Consider the following 17,019-nt stretch of genomic DNA (forward strand, 5'->3'; position numbering starts at 1 on the left):
GGCACCCACAGAGGTGCGCCCCTCCAAAAATTGGCGTATGCCACTTAAAGCGACAAGCACACGGTATTCTTTAGTAAAAGGCGAAAGAATAGTTCGCTTTGTGCTCAACGCATGGCTCCGTGAATCATTAAGCTCACAGGCTGCTTTATTTTATATTACCGACTCCTCCTCTTTCTCTCTTCTCCTCGTCGATGTGGGACTAAGACCCATACAACTTCTAGTTTTAGTTCAACTTGATTAAACCAGACAGCGATTAGTTTTGTCTTGCTGCATTGGGGTTGAAGCAGTAGCTAGTAAGATCACGATTCTATTTTCTCCAATTTTCCGAGAGGTATCAGCAAATCACAGAGAAAATTTCATATATAATATTGATGATTAACAATATATCACTGCACTTGGAAAATATTTTTGAAAAATGGAGTTGTTCCTCAGAAGTATAAAGGCATTGGGTAGATACATTGACACACAACACTGGCTTGCATCATTCAACATCATATATTTTCATTTTCTTTTGTACACAATCTCTTCATCGTCGTCAACGTCGTATGCTGGATTACAAAGGCATCGGAAGAGTCTGCCAATACCCTGCTAGGGAAGAAAGAAAAATGAACCATCAGCCACGGCTTCTTTCTAGCTATTATTTCTTTGTTCGTCGATATATTTATATTTGTTTTTAAACACATATGTAGATTAGTGTATATATTCTTTCGGTATATTGCGTTAGGTGTATAGGATCTTATAACGTGCCTGAGTGAGAAAGGGAGTTCTATATGAAAGCGGTCGTGGTGAATCCTCTTCAGAACTGCTATCTGAACTGCTTCCATCATCATCCATGTCCACAGAACTTTTCCTTCTTGACGTTCCACCATTTCGCGTCTGCTTTTCCTCCTTCGACCAGAAAACAAAGGAAAATTGTAGTGTCAGCAGATCATCGGTGTCTAGACGTTACATAATATCTAAGTTCGATCACTGATATCGATCAAGATGACGATATCAAATGCATCATACACAAAAAATGTTCCTGTATAAGGATTTTGCAGAAAATTGTAATCAACTAAACCTGAAATATCCTTCCCAGATGTTTTAACGCCAGAGCACGAGCTTTAAGCTCCTCCTTCCTAACATTGTTTTCCCGTAAAACCTGAAGTCAAATTTCGAATCATGAGAAGGATCTGCACCAATCTTTTGAACATAATTCTTGCCAACACACTATAAGGAACTCAGCCCCAAAGACACTGATTTCTTGGCTTCCAGTCACATAAACTGTAAAACCGTTCCTTTGTGAGTTCAGCAGGGAGACGTTATAAACTGACAGGGGTAAGAAACAATGTGGGAGATGGAAAGAGAAACGAGTTCCATGAAAACTTATACTTGATGAAAGGAACAAGTGCCCCATTGATTAAAAGAAACCACTAACCATTTGGCAAACATGCAAGAGCGTTACTTCGATGTCCACCACATTGAGTTTCCACAATGAGTTCAAAAGTGTGTCTTTGTTTAAGCGTATATGCGATTCAACATCGTTTTCAGGGCCACTACCATCCATTTTAAATTGCCGACGGATTTCTTCCTGAAGCTGTAGCAACTGATAAGCACCTGAACTCAATTTTATTAAACTTAATTAGTTGAAAAAAATAATTAAAGTTCCTAGTAGAAAGTATGAAAAACAGTGATTGAGGGGCAAACCCTTTGCAGCAGTCATCTGTGACTTCCAGAAATGTCCCTTATTACGGACCCACTCAGCCACGAATGGCACCCCTAGGAATATGGTTTTCTTTCCAAGCTCTTGTGCTGCTTGTCTCGAATATACGTAGCCAATAGTGTGCAGCATATCAACTCCGAAGGCTGCAAGTGTGACAAAGCATTAGTAATCTTCTCTATGCAACTTACAACTTCCACACTGATACAATCACTATTATATAAACTCATGACGCGAAAAGACAGATGGGGTGTCAAATGAGCAAAATACAAGAATCAAAGTCAGTTGCTTTGTCAAAGCATACAAAAGTTTTGGTAGAGTCGGCTTCAGAAACTTATCCCACAATCGTTCTCCTGAAACACATGCAGGTTCAATAATGTGGATAATACGGGCTCAGAAATTAGTAGCTACATCGAGCCAGAGTAATAGGATTTAGAAAGACAGAGAAAGCAGGTACATAAAATCAAAGCAAATAAAGATGCAACAGCAAATTTCAAGAAATGCATGACTACTTTCATTTGAAGCGGTATAATCCGAGTTATGCATAAAAATGGTCACTGGATTTGAAGTGATATATGAAGTTCCTGTGCAGAACTTAAAACACCAAGTAAAATTTGTTCTAATTGTAACATTATGCCATGTCTTCATTAATCAAATAAGAAATAAAATGAAACTTAGTTGACCTGCATCAGAAAGTCGTTTAGCTTCGGATTCAGCATGCTCTAAGAATCCCGCTTTGTCACCTAGAACATATTGGTTAAGAAGACCTTTGAGCGAGCCAGCGAGCTTTTCTTCTCTTTCTTTCTGAACAGCCTGCGTTTTGTAGAGGAACAGTTGCATAAAAGGATTGAGAGTTAAGGAAATTAATGATAATTTCAAAGGGAAAGTTACGCCTAGCTATAAGATAGCCTGAAGATACTGAAACTATTGCAAACAGATGTGAAATCGTCAAAGAGTGGTAATTAATGGATTCAGGCGGGAACACCTTATGGGAACCGAAGTTTTCAACCCACCACGGCGCCACCCCATAAAATTTTACATATAGCCAGACATCAATTATGCATTTCAGTCACTTGCATGAGAAGAATGAACATATTCCTTTCTAAGGAGAAAAATACTAGTATTTAGTTCATTCTCGAATTTACTTGCCTTCAATTTATCGTGCACCTTCTCAGTGCTGTCACCTTCACCAGCTAATTGAGAGGAAGCCATTGATGCTACTGCTACATGTCCTATGTAGTCCTCAAATAATTCACTTCCGAAAAGAAAAGCAAAAACAGCTGTGGGATCAAGCATGGTTTCCCTTGAGAGAGACATCAAATTATTAATTATCAGGAAAAAGATCAATGCACAGGAGATTAAGAATTAATAACGTTCTGCCACAATACTTTCAAATTGTGTCAAGAATGTCTTAGATGAATAACGGCAAGAACAAGTAACAAAAGCTGTAAATGATCAATTAGCATGTGTGTGCGCGTGTGCACATGAGTGTCTACGAGCATAAGCAAATGTAAGTATTCTACCTAGATATGCAATGCTTTCCATTTCGATCATACGCATCTCTTTGCACCGGATCACTCAAAACTTGATAAGCTTCGCCTAGTGCCTGGTAACAATAAGATTTATTAGATAAACGAAGAGAACAATCGCTCAAAATGTATGAAATCCAACATATATGTCCTCACTGAAATTTACTTGCAGCAGAGAAAAGTAATGACAGAGCAAGGCTGCCATAAATATTAGAGTTGATTGTCTTGAGGGTGGAAACCAATAATTCTTTAGACACCATTTGATTCATAAGGGTGTAGAATTTGGTTAAAAGAAGGATTAAAAAGCGGTGGACTTGCCTGAAATCTTTCGGCAGCCTGAGGATCATTCGGATTTTTATCCGGGTGAACTTGCTTTGCCTGCACAAATATTAGCTTCTCCCTATTAAATACTTGAATTTCTGATAGAAGTTTACTAGAATATGAAGATATAAGCTGCATTATTTCGCCAAGATTTGAACAAAGTAAAGCATAATCCTCAAACAAACATCACTGTAAAGCGATTTATGAATGAATCAGCTAGATATAACCGAAAAATAATAAAATCAAAGGAAACAACACTGATCAACGTTGAAAATAAATTATGTAAATAAAATGCAAAATTATATATTGTTAAATATACTAACATGCTTATCGAATTAAGGCCTCGTTTGGTGTCCAAGATCGGATTGGATTAGATTTGATAACTAGTTCAATGTATGTTGAAAAGTTAGCAAGAGATGCATGTCGCTGAATCTAGTGAGTTATCGAATCCAATCCAATCCAACTCCATACACCAAACGAGGGCTAAGCTGATAAATGGAGGATAAGAACCTTAAGATAATAAGCTTTGCGAATTTCCTCCTCAGAAGCGGAGGGAGTGACGCTGAGGACATCGTAGTACTCAGTTTCTTTCACCATTTCTTGCTTCAGCTGATCAGCTGATCAATCTGGAAACAACCACTAAGCTCAGACAAGGAAAGCTAGAGAGAGAAAAAAGTATAGAAAGAGAGCATTGGCATTGCAGTGAGTGACTTTTGCAGGCTTGGCTTTCCAGTTCCACGGAAAAGAAAAAAAATAAAATAAAATAAACAAACTGCTTTTTCGCGGGAGCGGAAGGCAACAGTTCTTTTTAACTGTCTGTGTCCCCATGGAATCATGGACAATGGTGGCCCTTATGATTACCATGGATAGACAGCAGCAACTGCCATCTTACTTTCCAGGAATTCTAGTGTGTTCTGGTGTATAATATACCGAATCTTTTAGTTCGTAGATCCATAAAATTTAACGACCAAAACTCATATTGTATAAAATACACCGGAAACATGTTAGAAGTTTCGTTTACTTTACCGTTTTACTTTTATCATTTTGAGTATGTTTTGATGCATAATATATTCTTTTTTTAACAGTTAGATATTCTTGATCAGAAATTTAATGATCGAAATTTAACGACGTTGTATAGAATACACAGGACACGTACCAGAATTTTTGGTTACTTTATGTTTTTTTATCGACTTTCCAAGGTTTTCAGAGCAGTCGCTGAGTCACCGAGTTGGATGCTTCGCTGTTGTGGGACTCTTGCCTCTTTTTTCCAAGTGCAGGTCCATGTAATGTGGCTTTTGCATGGGCATTTTTCAAATAGGCGACCCAGGTGGGGATTTCATTCGAAGGCAGGAACTCCACTTCTTTCCTTTCAAATGGGGTTTTGAGATCATATCCCCATCAAAATGGAGATTTTATTATCTAACAATTTTTTCTTTCCAATAATGATATTTTATTTCAGATTAAGGGGTAAGGATTAAGATTAAGTTATATGCCGGACTCGTCATAATAATGAAGTACCTAATTTGTCGCTTATAAGAGTCGAATTTAAGACTTTTCGAATACAAATAAAGAAAAATGATATTATATTGTAATTATAGTGACTATGATTCTAAAAGACACTAGGCGTTGGTTGAGCGCAGGTAAACAGGCTTGAGAAGGTATTCGAGCTTGAGAATGCGGAATTTGGGAAGACATTTGAGCTTGAGAAAGTAAAACCGATGAATGAGAAGTCATTGAACTCTATAAGCTAGAAGCTTGAGATAGTTTTGGAGCTTCTTGTTGTGTCTGTGAATTAAGAGTAAGAGAAACAATGCTTGAATTCAAATTGGTCAACTCTACCCAATACAAAAAGATAAACAATATAAATTAAATTAGTTGTTATAAACTTTAAAAAGCCTAAAAATATTGTTTTATACTATGTTGTTCGTTTCTGTTTAGTTTGCGGTTCAATTTTAAAACTGTAAAAACTAAACCATGCGGTGCAGTTCGATTTCATCCGTGTTTTAATTTTAATTTTCGGTTTCAAATGCCCACCCCTAGAGAATTATGAAATGAGATGATTAAAAGAAAAAGAAATCTAATTCAGATCATATTTATTCAACCTGAATTTAGATTTAACCCGGCCCAATAAAAAAGAGTCGATCCATTCCAGCCAACATATTTTGGGCCTCCATTTTTGTTCAGCTTCCTAGTTCGTGGTTTGCGTCGCTTGCTCAGCTCAGCTCCGTCTCCCAGTCCGCTGCATCTCTTTCTCACGCACATCTCTCTCTCTCTCTCTCTCTCTCTCTCTCAGCACACCGGCCACTGGCTTGCGAAAAGAGAAGGCAAGAGCTTGAAGCACATACAGGGTTTCCGCGTTCTTCGAGGTAATGTCATCTTCCCCGACTTTCAGACTTTAGGGCTGTGAGATTAGAGTAGAAATTTTCATCAGGGTTTAGTGCGGGTTTTTCAATTTCATCTTGAAATTCTTGATATCCGCCATTGAATGGGAAACTAATACCTTTGAATTGTGCGTCCCAAACTATACACTGGGTTTCTTTCAATTTATGGGTATTTGAGTGATAGCGATGAAAAAATCAATCTTTCTGTGCTGGTTTGATGGAAATGCTTTTGCTCACACCACCGCATTGATTGCCGTTAATTGAGTTTAAATTTCGAGATTTGTGCAGTAGAGTCTAATGGCAATCAATGCGGCAGTGAGCAAAATACAGTATGGTTTGATTTGTGGTCCACATTTTGTTGTTTTATATTCGATTTTGTTTGAGCTCATTGCAAGTTATGGGTAATTTGATTTCAGACTGGGACTGTTTAAGGACATTCATCAACACTCGAAATAAAAAATCCATCTTTCTGTGATTGAAAAGATGGGATTCGGAGCCCTAAGGTCCATTGTGCGACCTCTATCGCGGACCATAATATCCCGAACCACAACTTCCTCCATGACGTCCATAGCTGCCAGCTGTGTGTGCCCAAAACCTGAACTCCCCTTCATTTCTGGTCGCCAAGCCCCATGGTTTTTTCCTGTCTCCAACTATTTTCACAGCTTGACAGATACTCGTTTTCCCAAACGTCGACCAGTCGACAAGCCACGTCGAAAAAGGGCTAGCGTAAGACCTCCAGGTTTGTTCTTCATCCTCAACCTAATACTTCTAATTTTAGTCGAACTCTTACTGAACAATTACCTTTTGGATATGATATGATTGAACTGTTGGAAATGTTGTGTTTGGTTTCTGAGGAAAGAAAGACACTTTCTTACCCTGAGTGTTGGCAATGCTTGGCTTGTTGATTTACATTTTGGGTTTGGGAAGTGCTTTAGTTGGGTATTTGAATTAATTTTAAGTCGATTATATTATTATTTGCTTGCAGGACCATTTGCTGCGGTTCAGTATGTTCCTGGTGAGCCAATAGTTCCTAATAGACCCAATGAAGGAAGTGTGAAGAGGAGGAATGAGAAGAAGCGCATGAGGCAACGCCGCGCATTCATATTGGTGTGTGTTTCATGAATCTTATTATGTCTTAGGCTTTTGTTGTCTATTATTGTATAGAAATACAAGTGCGTTTAAAAAGCTAGAAAAGGAATCACATTATTAAAGAGTGTGTTTCGGAACTTCTTGATGGTTTTCTGAACTGTAATCACTTATTCACAAACCTCCCCAAGCAATCTATTTAGTGTGAAACTTTTTAACAAAAGACTTTGATACAATAAAAAGTAAAACCATTTAATATAAGTTGTAGTTTATTTTATAAAAAGTTGTAACGTATTTATATAAGATGGCTGATTATTCAACATAACGCTTATGTATGCCAAATTTTCTAACGTTAATGTACAAAGAAAGGCTATGCATGATCACTCTCAATAAGCTAATTGGTGAAATCTCTAATCAGAAATTGTTTCAAGTAGAATACTGCAAAGGATTTGCCTTGTCCTTTTTGTTTTTTGTTTCAGATTACAGAGTTTGCGATTGTCATACTCAGAAATGCTTAGTTTTCCAGTGAAAGCTTAAAGAAAGGACATCATTTGTCCTCACAGTAATAATATAGACAACTCTTCTAGTTTCTTGTGGATAGTGGAATACTAATTTCATAGATGGGTTAGGAGCTCGGATGCAGTATGATGAACTATGCGATTTAATGCTATATAGCTCAGTAACGCATATCTAGAGCTATTTGCGTGAAGCAGCATTCGTATACTTGACATGGTTTTGCTTGCATAAATAGATAGAAGCTGTTCAATCTCCAAATCCTGCTGTTGTCTTGCCGGGGCAGCATAAATTTTTTCTGGCTAACTGATTACTTTGTTTTGGTAGTGCCTACACTGGTTAGGAAGTTAGTGAATATAGAATGTTATACTGAGGTATATGAAACAATCTTGTGTAGTTTGGCATTTCTGTTGGGAACATGAGAAACCATCATCGCAATGGAGTCATTTTGGCCTGGGATAATCCTTTAGGTTGGGATGGGATTTCAGTTTCTTCCGACTTGCATACCATACTTGACCTTCACTGGTTGTTGACCCCTTTCGCAGAAATGTCTCTCCTTTTAACAGGCACTGTGTTTGAATTTGTGCAGGCAGAAAAAAAGAAAAGGAAAGCTCTGGTGCAGGAAGCTAAAAGGAAGAAAGTTATAAAGCGAGTTGAGAGAAAAATGGCTGCTGTTGCAAGGGAAAGAGCGTGGACTCAAAGACTCGCCGAGCTGCAGAAACTGGAAGAAGAGAAGAAAAATTCCATGGCTTAGTGTCACTACGGAACCCCGTTGCAGATTGCAGTTTGCTGAAAGTTCTCTATTGCCAACGAGCACTTGACTTGGTCTCACCGAGGTCATTATTTCCATAGTATCTGTCAATTAGTAAACCTCTACCCGATTTTGTGTTTTCCCGGCTGTTTGGCGGACAGTCTCTGTATTATGGAGATACGCAAACACTGGTGTTCTGTAGGCCATCTTGCTTGTTACAGTTTTGAGTATTCGTTTCGTTTAAATAAGATACAGATGGAGCTCGTTTATTATCATTGCGGGTTTAAGGTTTATGGTTTAGCTCAGAATGTTGGGTATTCTGCTCAGAAAACAAATTGTTGGTTGAGAAATTGCAACTCCATCCCCAGAGACTCACATACGATGGACTAATTTAGTTTCCAAATTCACTTGAAAACTACAACATGCATGTTACCAACGAAATAACGCCATACGCCGGTAATGCCATGCGGAGGATGTAAAACTCACACGAAACATAAACCCAAAACATTAAACATTTCGATACATCAGTCATACAGTTCACTTCAGTTAAATCGGATGGCATTTTGTGAGGAAGAAAACAAAGGGAAACTACGCGAATCTTAAACTCCAGTTACCATCAGCAGCAGCCACTTGATGCATCAGATTCTGGAGGTTTTTGCTTGAAGATGTTCTTTTTCACACCTGCTGAGCCCTCAGCTACGAGACTTGGTGTTTCCAATATCTGCAGCATAGCATGGTACTATCACATCAGCATAAGAGCACACTACCCATAATCTTTACCATCGGCCAGACAATCATGTCGCTACGAACAATCATTTATGTTCATTCTAATATATAAATTGCAAACTATAGAATGAAAAAACAGCTTGTAAAGCAAAAACCGACAGATTTGACACTATCAAGGCACCATGAGAAAACGAAGCATGATGCCATTATGAAACGGAAGTGATTTCTACACACCTTTTTCGCCCCCTACACACCCCTATTTATTTCTGACCATTGGATCCAAAGGAGAATCAAGAAACATAACTGAATAGGGGGTGCAGAAGGAGAAAGTAGGTGTGTGAAAATCATTCCGCTGAAATTACAGTACCAACAACCATTTCCAATGTATCCATGTCATGAGGGCTAAGCAGGCAGCTACGAGGCAATCCAATAATCTTAAGTAGTACGTAGAGAAAAGACAGAAACCATAATCTTGCATACCTTTAAGACAAGCTCCTCAAAGCACTGCTCTACATTTACTCGAGTTTTGGCACTGCACTCAAGAAAAAGGCATCCATATTCCCTCGCAAATTCCATCCCCTCTTTTTTACTTACAGTCCTTTCACTTTCCTGGAAAATAAGATAACCTCAACATGGATTCTTGTGGATGGAATGCAAGAATAAAACTCGTATTTCGCATAGGCATAACAACAAGTGATGTAATTTGGGGTTTGATTGTAATACTGGCGTATTGATTATGAATTCAAAATCTAAATTTCTCCATTCCCTTCTATTTAATCTAACTTTCCTTCTTTTGAAACTCTCTATTTTGTCCCATCAACACTTTTACGAGTCTAGTAAGCGGAAGAGATTTTGAGTCTAGTAAGCGGAAGAGACATGGAGTTCAGTGTTTACACACTCAACCAACACCAACTTGGCCCCAGACCATTAGTGAAATACTTAAAGAAACAACTAAAAATACAATGTCCAAGATGACATACCTTATCAACTTTGTTTCCGACAAGCATCTTGATGCAATCTTGATTTGTGGAGTACAGATCGATTTCTTTAGCCCAAATATCAGACAAATTCGTAAACGTTTCTCTTCGTGTTACATCATACACTGCACCAGACGAATATGTAAATAACTACAAAATCCCATGGATTCCAAAACAAACAGTAGCTACAATAATAAACGCGTAAGAATGAATCATACACACCCATTATTATCCCTTGAGCTCCTCTGTAATATGAACTAGTAAGTGTTCTAAATCTTTCCTGTCCAGCTGCATTATGCACAGCAATTCATCTTTATTTCAGTGGATTTATAACTTGCAATCAAAGTCGAATCAAATCGAGAAACTTCATACAAAATCAAATTAGTACAATTTCATTATCTACATATACAATGGTTTAGGAAAGAGACTATAAGAAAAGATATTGACTACTAGGAACTAACGGAAGACTTGGTGCAAACTGAGCGCAATGGTGTTCTAGGATTTATCGCGCCAACCCCACTTAGTGGACAAGGCTTGGCTGTTGTTTACATGGACAATGATATATATAATCAACGTATTCAAAATATTAACTCAAGAACACCACAATGTTGCACAACAAATATTTGAATTAAACTCCATAAATTAATACAAAATATAATATAACAATTAACAAGTAATTACCTGTGTCCCAAATTGCAAGCTTTAATTTTTTACCCCCAAGAGTGACATGCTTTATCTTAAAATCCACACCTACAAAAATTATTAAAATTACTAATTAGACAATTGGAAACTTTGTGCTTTCTTTTTTCCACAAGTAATTAGTAAAAATAATTTTAAAAATTACGGGAATGATAAGGTTACCGATAGTAGGAGATAGATCCTCAAAAGTATCGGAAGTAAAACTCAAGAGCAGCGTGCTCTTCCCGACCCCAGAGTCCCCAATCAGCAACAGCTTGAACAAGTAATCGAACTCCGACTCCCCAGACGACGTCGTTGCCGACTCCATCGTAATCAAATTGCACAAAGAGCCCTAAAAGCCGCCGATCGTTAACGGAAAGTAAAGGAGGAGTTTTGCTGTTGTTTGCACTTTTGTAGAGAATCGAAGGAACTGGAGAGGCACTTTCTGGAGACTTCCTTATTGCGGTGATCGCGTGCTACGTGGAGATTAGGTTTATGATGCTACCGACACTGACAGCCGTTGGATTGACGCCACGTTGTAGGTTTCTGCTTGGGTAACGTGTGGGATTAAAATAAATGAACGAGAATCCTTTCCTAGTTTTCTTTGTGAGAATTCCGGAAATTTCCACATCCTGCGGTCTGAAATTATTTTAAATATTTTTATTTAAAATTAAATACAAATAATACTTAACGAAAATTAATCACGCGATATACGATTAATAGACATGATATAAAAATTCTTAAAATTCTCACAAAAAGAATGATCCTCAATTAAAATAAATGGTTACAAACCCTTATGTTACTCTGTTAGGCCATGAAAGAAATGGAGGAAAGCTCTCTTGGTCCTTATGCTCCATGGATTATTTTCCCTATGGAACTGCTCGTGGAGAGGGGATTTTTTTTTCTATGAATGATAGGATGATTTACATTTAAATTACGGTAATTTTTTTTTAATTTTTTTGTAATACCATCGACTCATCTTATATTTTACTAGCCCCTCCGTTTGCACGTGAGGCATTTTTTTAATCACGTGCTACGCGTCCCTAAATATGTCTTGTTTTAGTTTTTTTCATTGTAATTGTCAAAATGACTCACTAAACAAATTGAAAATGACTAACTCACGACATCTCTAAGGGCACAAGAAATTTGTTTGATAACTATGTAAACGAAAATGACATTAATGTTTAATTGTGTGGCTTATATCACATTTTTCAAGCTATATATCATAATCAAATGATGGTATGTTTTGATACATTGGTTCAAAACAAAAAGATGAACAATATGTACATACAAAAACATAAAGTCTACTTGTAACGTGATGGTGCCATGACTAAATCATGGTCATGCAAGAGGCATTTTTTTTAATTACTGGCACTACGCAGTTTTAATTATATGTTGCGTCAATTGTTTTCATGCAATGGTGAAACAACACTTGCGTGTGAGAGGATTAAAACAGCCTTTTTTAGGAGGCATTAGGTGTTCATTTGTCTATCGATATTCTTATTCGTTGAGAGCTGATTGACGAATTTTATGTGTTTGCGAATGGTGTTTTCTTAATTGGTCATGCTTAACTTGTTTATATTTTCCTATAGAAGATGAAGGTTTATTACATTAGTTTCCAATCTCTTTATTAGTAGATCGCCTAATCATGTTTTTATTCTTAACAAAAATGGGTGTAACAATTTTGTTTTTGTTTTATAATCAAATCCGAGCCTTTTTCTATTAAAAGTGCAAATGGAGGTTGTTCTCTTAATTTAAAATTGAATACACAATGTAGTAATAATCTTGTTTTAATTCGTGCAAAACATGTATATCTATCGTATTTTGGAGCATTGTAAAATGTGTTCATTTTTATAACATTCCAATAAAAAATACAATCCCATGCATGAAAAACAAACAGATAAGATACAGTTAATTACTTGATAAGACAAATAATTACACCCGAACTTTGAAGTTGTTCCATTTCATATTCCTAAAAAGAAAGTAATCAAATCCTTTGCAGCCTGAATGAGCCATGAACCTGTAAATTAAGACGATCCATTACATACAGAACAAAAGGAAATAGGGGAAGAATATTAGAGAAGAAGAATCAATTACATACAAAATTATGCCAAATCACAGAATACTACCTGCACTCTTTAAGTATGATAAACTACATTCCTCTGAATCTTACACTAATTAATAGTCAAGCAACGCTTTGTTGAACAATATTTTAAACAACGTAAAATATTTAATAGTCAAGCAACTCTTAAACCTCAATCTGACAACCATTTTCATGGTTTGACACTTATAGCTTCAGAATCATTACACATGCAAAACCCAAAAAGCTTTACTTGCTTGTATGGCATCTTATTTATGCAAAGAAAATTTGATTGAAACGTGAAGTAACAAAAATAGACAAAGCATACTCAGATAAAGAACATGTTTACTTTATCAATTCGAGATAATTTTGTGCTCAATGAAACATAAAAGCACAAATACATATTTGTGCTCAATGATTGAAAAGGGCACCAATGAATTGTGTTCTTAGACCTTTTTTTTTTTGGGGCAGTGTATATGCATTCTTGTCTCCTCACTCCTATTCAAATAGAAGGAGAAGTAGTGCTCCTTTCCTAAAAGAACTTACAGAAAGCAAGGGTTCCAAGTCTCTTTCTTTATTTTGGTCGAAGTAAAGAGCAACACAATAAGTGTAAAATCTCACATTGTTCAGGGGAGTAGATCATTTAAGCCTTATATGTACATTCTCATCTCTACCTAGCACGAGGCCTTTTGGGAGCTCACTGGTTTCGGGTTCCATAGGAATTTCGAAGAGCAATCCCAGTATGGGTGATCCACTGGAAAGTTCTGCTCGCGTGAGTTCCCAAAAAAAAAACTGTGAGGTGTGTCGGGGCCCAAAGCGGACAATATCGTTCTACGGTGGAGTTGAGCTCAGAATGTGGTGGATGTGGTGGAGACCCGGGCTGGGATGTGACAATAAGGATATCACCCTAAAAAATAAGCAAACACTCTTACGAATACTTAAAACACCAAATGAACAAACCCAAATTTTATAATCAACCCCAACGAAGAGAAAATCCAACTGAATATAAGGAAATAAGAAGTTGAACTGATTACTGGAAATAAGAAGAAGTTGAACCCAAATTCTATAATCACTCTTCTTTGATCGACTGTAGATGTCTTTCCATGGTTCTTCTTTGTTTCCTCTGAATACAAAGTAAGAAAATAAAAATCCATTCTCTGATATAGTGTTCATACTACATATATAGGTTTGATTGTAGATTACAGTATTAAGATAAACTAAACATGAAATAAACAATTAAGGACATCTGTAGAGCCTTAAAACCATTACAGAATAGAGCAATTGTAACATTTTTCTTTCAGAATAGAAGAAGAACAATGTATCATTTGATGGCCAATAAATAAATAAAACATGGAAGAAAAAGAAAATACACGTAGCCTCTCAGAGCACCCCAGTTCTTTCACATCAAACATATCCAACTACTTTGACACACCTGACGGCTCTATAGGCGAAGAGTGAGAAAGAGAAGAGCGTGAATTGAAAAGTAGGAAAATCAAAATGGGAAATATGAGAGACATGCTAAGAAAATGGGCATGCCCATAAAATAAAGCATAGATCGTTGTCCTACCTGACAACCGCCGTCCCATCAAAACATCGTCCACCAATTGTCTATAAAAAAAAGTATGCATAGGAAATAGAAGCAAATAAAAAAGTTTTGAGTGCCAAATAAGAGAGTAGATCAACCATCTAAATGAAGAAAAAAAAAACATGATCAAGACCTCTTCTGCGTCGCTCTTGTAGCCCAAATCTATAAGAAATAGAAAATGTTCAAACTTTAATGATCATTTTGTTTAAATTAGTTAAAAACAAAATCATGGACAGAAGGAAAAACGAAAAGGGTTGAAACTATGTTACTCAAAACAGAAAAGGATGACTCAAAACTATTTTTGTTCCCTCTTCTTCCGCTATTTCCCTTCCTTCTTCCGTATCTTCCATGTGAAACAAACTTCAAAACTGATTATACAAATAAAAAAGGTTCAAACTTCTAATTTCCTAGAAACCAAAAATGAACATTTCTACTAAATTAATTAAAATTAATTCATGGACATGAGGAAAGAAGAATTAAACAAAGTTACCCAAAAGGAATGAAACCACCAACTCATATATTGAAAACGCATCGATCACTGGGGATTCACCAATCAGCCTATATATTTGATCAAACATGGAGTTAATGATAAAAAGGGAAATTAAAAATAAATCAAACATCAAATTAACATAACTGAGAGTGAAGACGATTTAGTTTTTGTGGGAAGGGAAAAAAACCAATTGCAACTGCTGATTGCAGTTTCAAATTTGAGCTCTAATTTTTTTTTTCAACGTGTTGTAATTATAACCGCTCAGTTTAGGAGGATAATTATCCAACTTTTCCTCCCTATTCGTCTTCAAATGCCCATCGATCAATTGCATAAAATGTGAACAAAAAATGCAAAGAATCTCAAGTAAGAGAGATGAAGAGCCATCACAACCCAGAGGTTACAAATACAACCGAGCAGATTGGTGGGCGAAAGTATTAACTGGCCAGAGTGTTCAACCATCTCAGATCTGGATCCCGCCGCCCCAACTCTATTGAAAGCCCTTGGATGATCAAGGGGTGTTAACGTGCATCACAAAATTCAAAGCTAGTGGAGCATCGTATCAAATAAATAATACAATACATCAAATTAAATCTGGGAAAAAAGACAAACAAAAATAAACCGTACCCGACACAAATGGGTCACGAATAAAGCTGAAGCCACGAATCTCTGGTGGGATGAAGCTCAAGAATTTTGACGGTTGAAGAAGGCTTTTGTAAAGAACTGGAAATTGAGTAACTTCAGTAACTCCTATAAATGTCTCTGGCATTCCAGAATGGCAAAAATTAAGCCAGAAACTGAATAACCAATACACAAAGAGAGAGCTTTCTACAAATTGGTCCAAAACCCATTAAAAAAATCTGGTAAAGATAAATAATTTCGAATAGTCCAAATGATAATCAAGTAAAAATCTCCAAATTATTATATATTAAAGTGGGCAATTAGTTAATAAATCAAAACATTAGTAGATATGAACAATTCAATTAGGCATAGAGTACCTGAATTGAAGCAGAAAGTGAAAATTTCTGGCGAAAACCCATTTCACAATTCTAGCAAAAATAAGAATATTGTTCGAGAAAATTACCCAATTTACTCTTTTGTATGCACTATGGTGATAGAGAACGTGCGGAGGGCGATTCCATCTCCAGTCTATGCAACTGCTGATATGGAGTGCTTCGATTCCATCTGGAGTAGTTGTGGTCGATTATCCATTTTTTCATCTGGAGCAGTAACTGTATGCTTAATCTAATGGGTGAAAAATAATTTAAAGTGTGGGTGATTTTACCCCATGGTCAGAATCATTATTGAGATGTAATTCCATATTTTTATGTTTTTAACCCTATTTTTATAAGCAGTTATCCATTAGCCTTGTGTTACATCCCACGTCGTTCAGAGAATATATCCTCTAAGTTTTATATGTATATTCTCATCTCTACCTAACATGAGACCTTTTGGGAGTTCATTGGTTTCGGGTTCCATCGAAACTCCGAATTTAAGCAAGTAGCGCGCGAGAGCAATCCCATGATGGGTGGTGATCCACTGAGAAGTTCTCGTTTGAGTTTCCAAAAACAAAACCGCGTGGTCGGGCCTAAAACGGATAATATCGTGCTACGGGGCTCGGGCAAGGATGCGACACCTTGTGTATGAAATGAGGACATTTTTGACATTTTGGAATGCTTCACTATTGTGTGCTTCTCACTTTATATATATATATAGATAGATGATGTGTATTTTTTCGAATTTAAAAAGCCGAAAGAAATTCCCTCCTCCCAAAATAGATATAAGAAAATTAAAAAACATAAATAAATAAACAAAAAAGGCGCATAAAATGACTGTCTTCTTCTTTTAATTAAATGGAATGGAATCATGAAGCAAATTTCACTGCTAATAATATTAACTTAGTTATAATTGCGTCAATATACATATTTAAAATTTAAGTTCAATTCTTATAAAAAAATAAATTTGAAAACCACATAGTCTACCCCGTCCATTAATATAAATAATATCATCTATTTTTTTTGAGTCAAACGATAAATTTTATTAGATTAGTTATCGATGGGATTCGAAACACATCTATTAATATAAATAATATCGTCTGTTTTTTTTTTCTTCAAACAATAGATTTTATTAAATTAGTTAGCGACAAGATTCGAACCCATCCCCTCATATAATGGTTTAACACCTTTCCACCAAAGACCACTTACAA

At 36.5% G+C, this 17,019-nt stretch overlaps 3 protein-coding genes and 1 non-coding gene across 4 annotated transcripts; 1 reads left to right on the forward strand and 3 right to left on the reverse strand.

Moving 5' to 3' along the window:
• LOC137730363 (U5 spliceosomal RNA) lies at positions 1 to 117 on the reverse strand. The gene has a single exon (XR_011068125.1). It is a non-coding gene; the product is annotated as a U5 spliceosomal RNA (small nuclear RNA).
• A 283-nt stretch (positions 118 to 400) lies between these two features.
• On the reverse strand, positions 401 to 4,146 carry LOC137727314 (chaperone protein dnaJ 10-like). The gene is made up of 10 exons (XM_068466180.1): positions 4,060 to 4,146; positions 3,547 to 3,606; positions 3,223 to 3,305; positions 2,849 to 3,002; positions 2,383 to 2,512; positions 1,687 to 1,845; positions 1,418 to 1,596; positions 1,061 to 1,141; positions 748 to 888; positions 401 to 585 (listed from the first exon to the last, which is right to left on the reverse strand). Exons 1-10 carry the CDS (start codon positions 4,144 to 4,146, stop codon positions 502 to 504), a joined length of 1,158 nt encoding a protein of 385 aa, XP_068322281.1. The 3' UTR covers positions 401 to 501.
• Positions 4,147 to 5,771: 1,625 nt separating this feature from the next.
• On the forward strand, positions 5,772 to 8,552 carry LOC137729534 (uncharacterized). Its single transcript, XM_068468508.1, has 4 exons — positions 5,772 to 5,915; positions 6,347 to 6,669; positions 6,916 to 7,037; positions 8,119 to 8,552. The coding sequence occupies exons 2-4, from the start codon at positions 6,414 to 6,416 to the stop codon at positions 8,281 to 8,283; spliced, it is 543 nt and encodes a 180-aa protein (XP_068324609.1). The 5' UTR covers positions 5,772 to 5,915; positions 6,347 to 6,413; the 3' UTR covers positions 8,284 to 8,552.
• Positions 8,553 to 8,768: 216 nt separating this feature from the next.
• Positions 8,769 to 11,104, reverse strand: LOC137729533 (ras-related protein RABC1). Its single transcript, XM_068468507.1, has 6 exons — positions 10,845 to 11,104; positions 10,665 to 10,733; positions 10,206 to 10,271; positions 9,987 to 10,108; positions 9,487 to 9,615; positions 8,769 to 9,001 (listed from the first exon to the last, which is right to left on the reverse strand). Exons 1-6 carry the CDS (start codon positions 10,987 to 10,989, stop codon positions 8,897 to 8,899), a joined length of 636 nt encoding a protein of 211 aa, XP_068324608.1. The 5' UTR covers positions 10,990 to 11,104; the 3' UTR covers positions 8,769 to 8,896.
• Between the last annotated feature and the right edge of the window lie 5,915 nt (positions 11,105 to 17,019).

The sequence above is a fragment of the Pyrus communis genome, chromosome 3 (assembly GCF_963583255.1).
Source record: "Pyrus communis chromosome 3, drPyrComm1.1, whole genome shotgun sequence".
Taxonomy (NCBI): Eukaryota; Viridiplantae; Streptophyta; class Magnoliopsida; order Rosales; family Rosaceae; genus Pyrus; species Pyrus communis.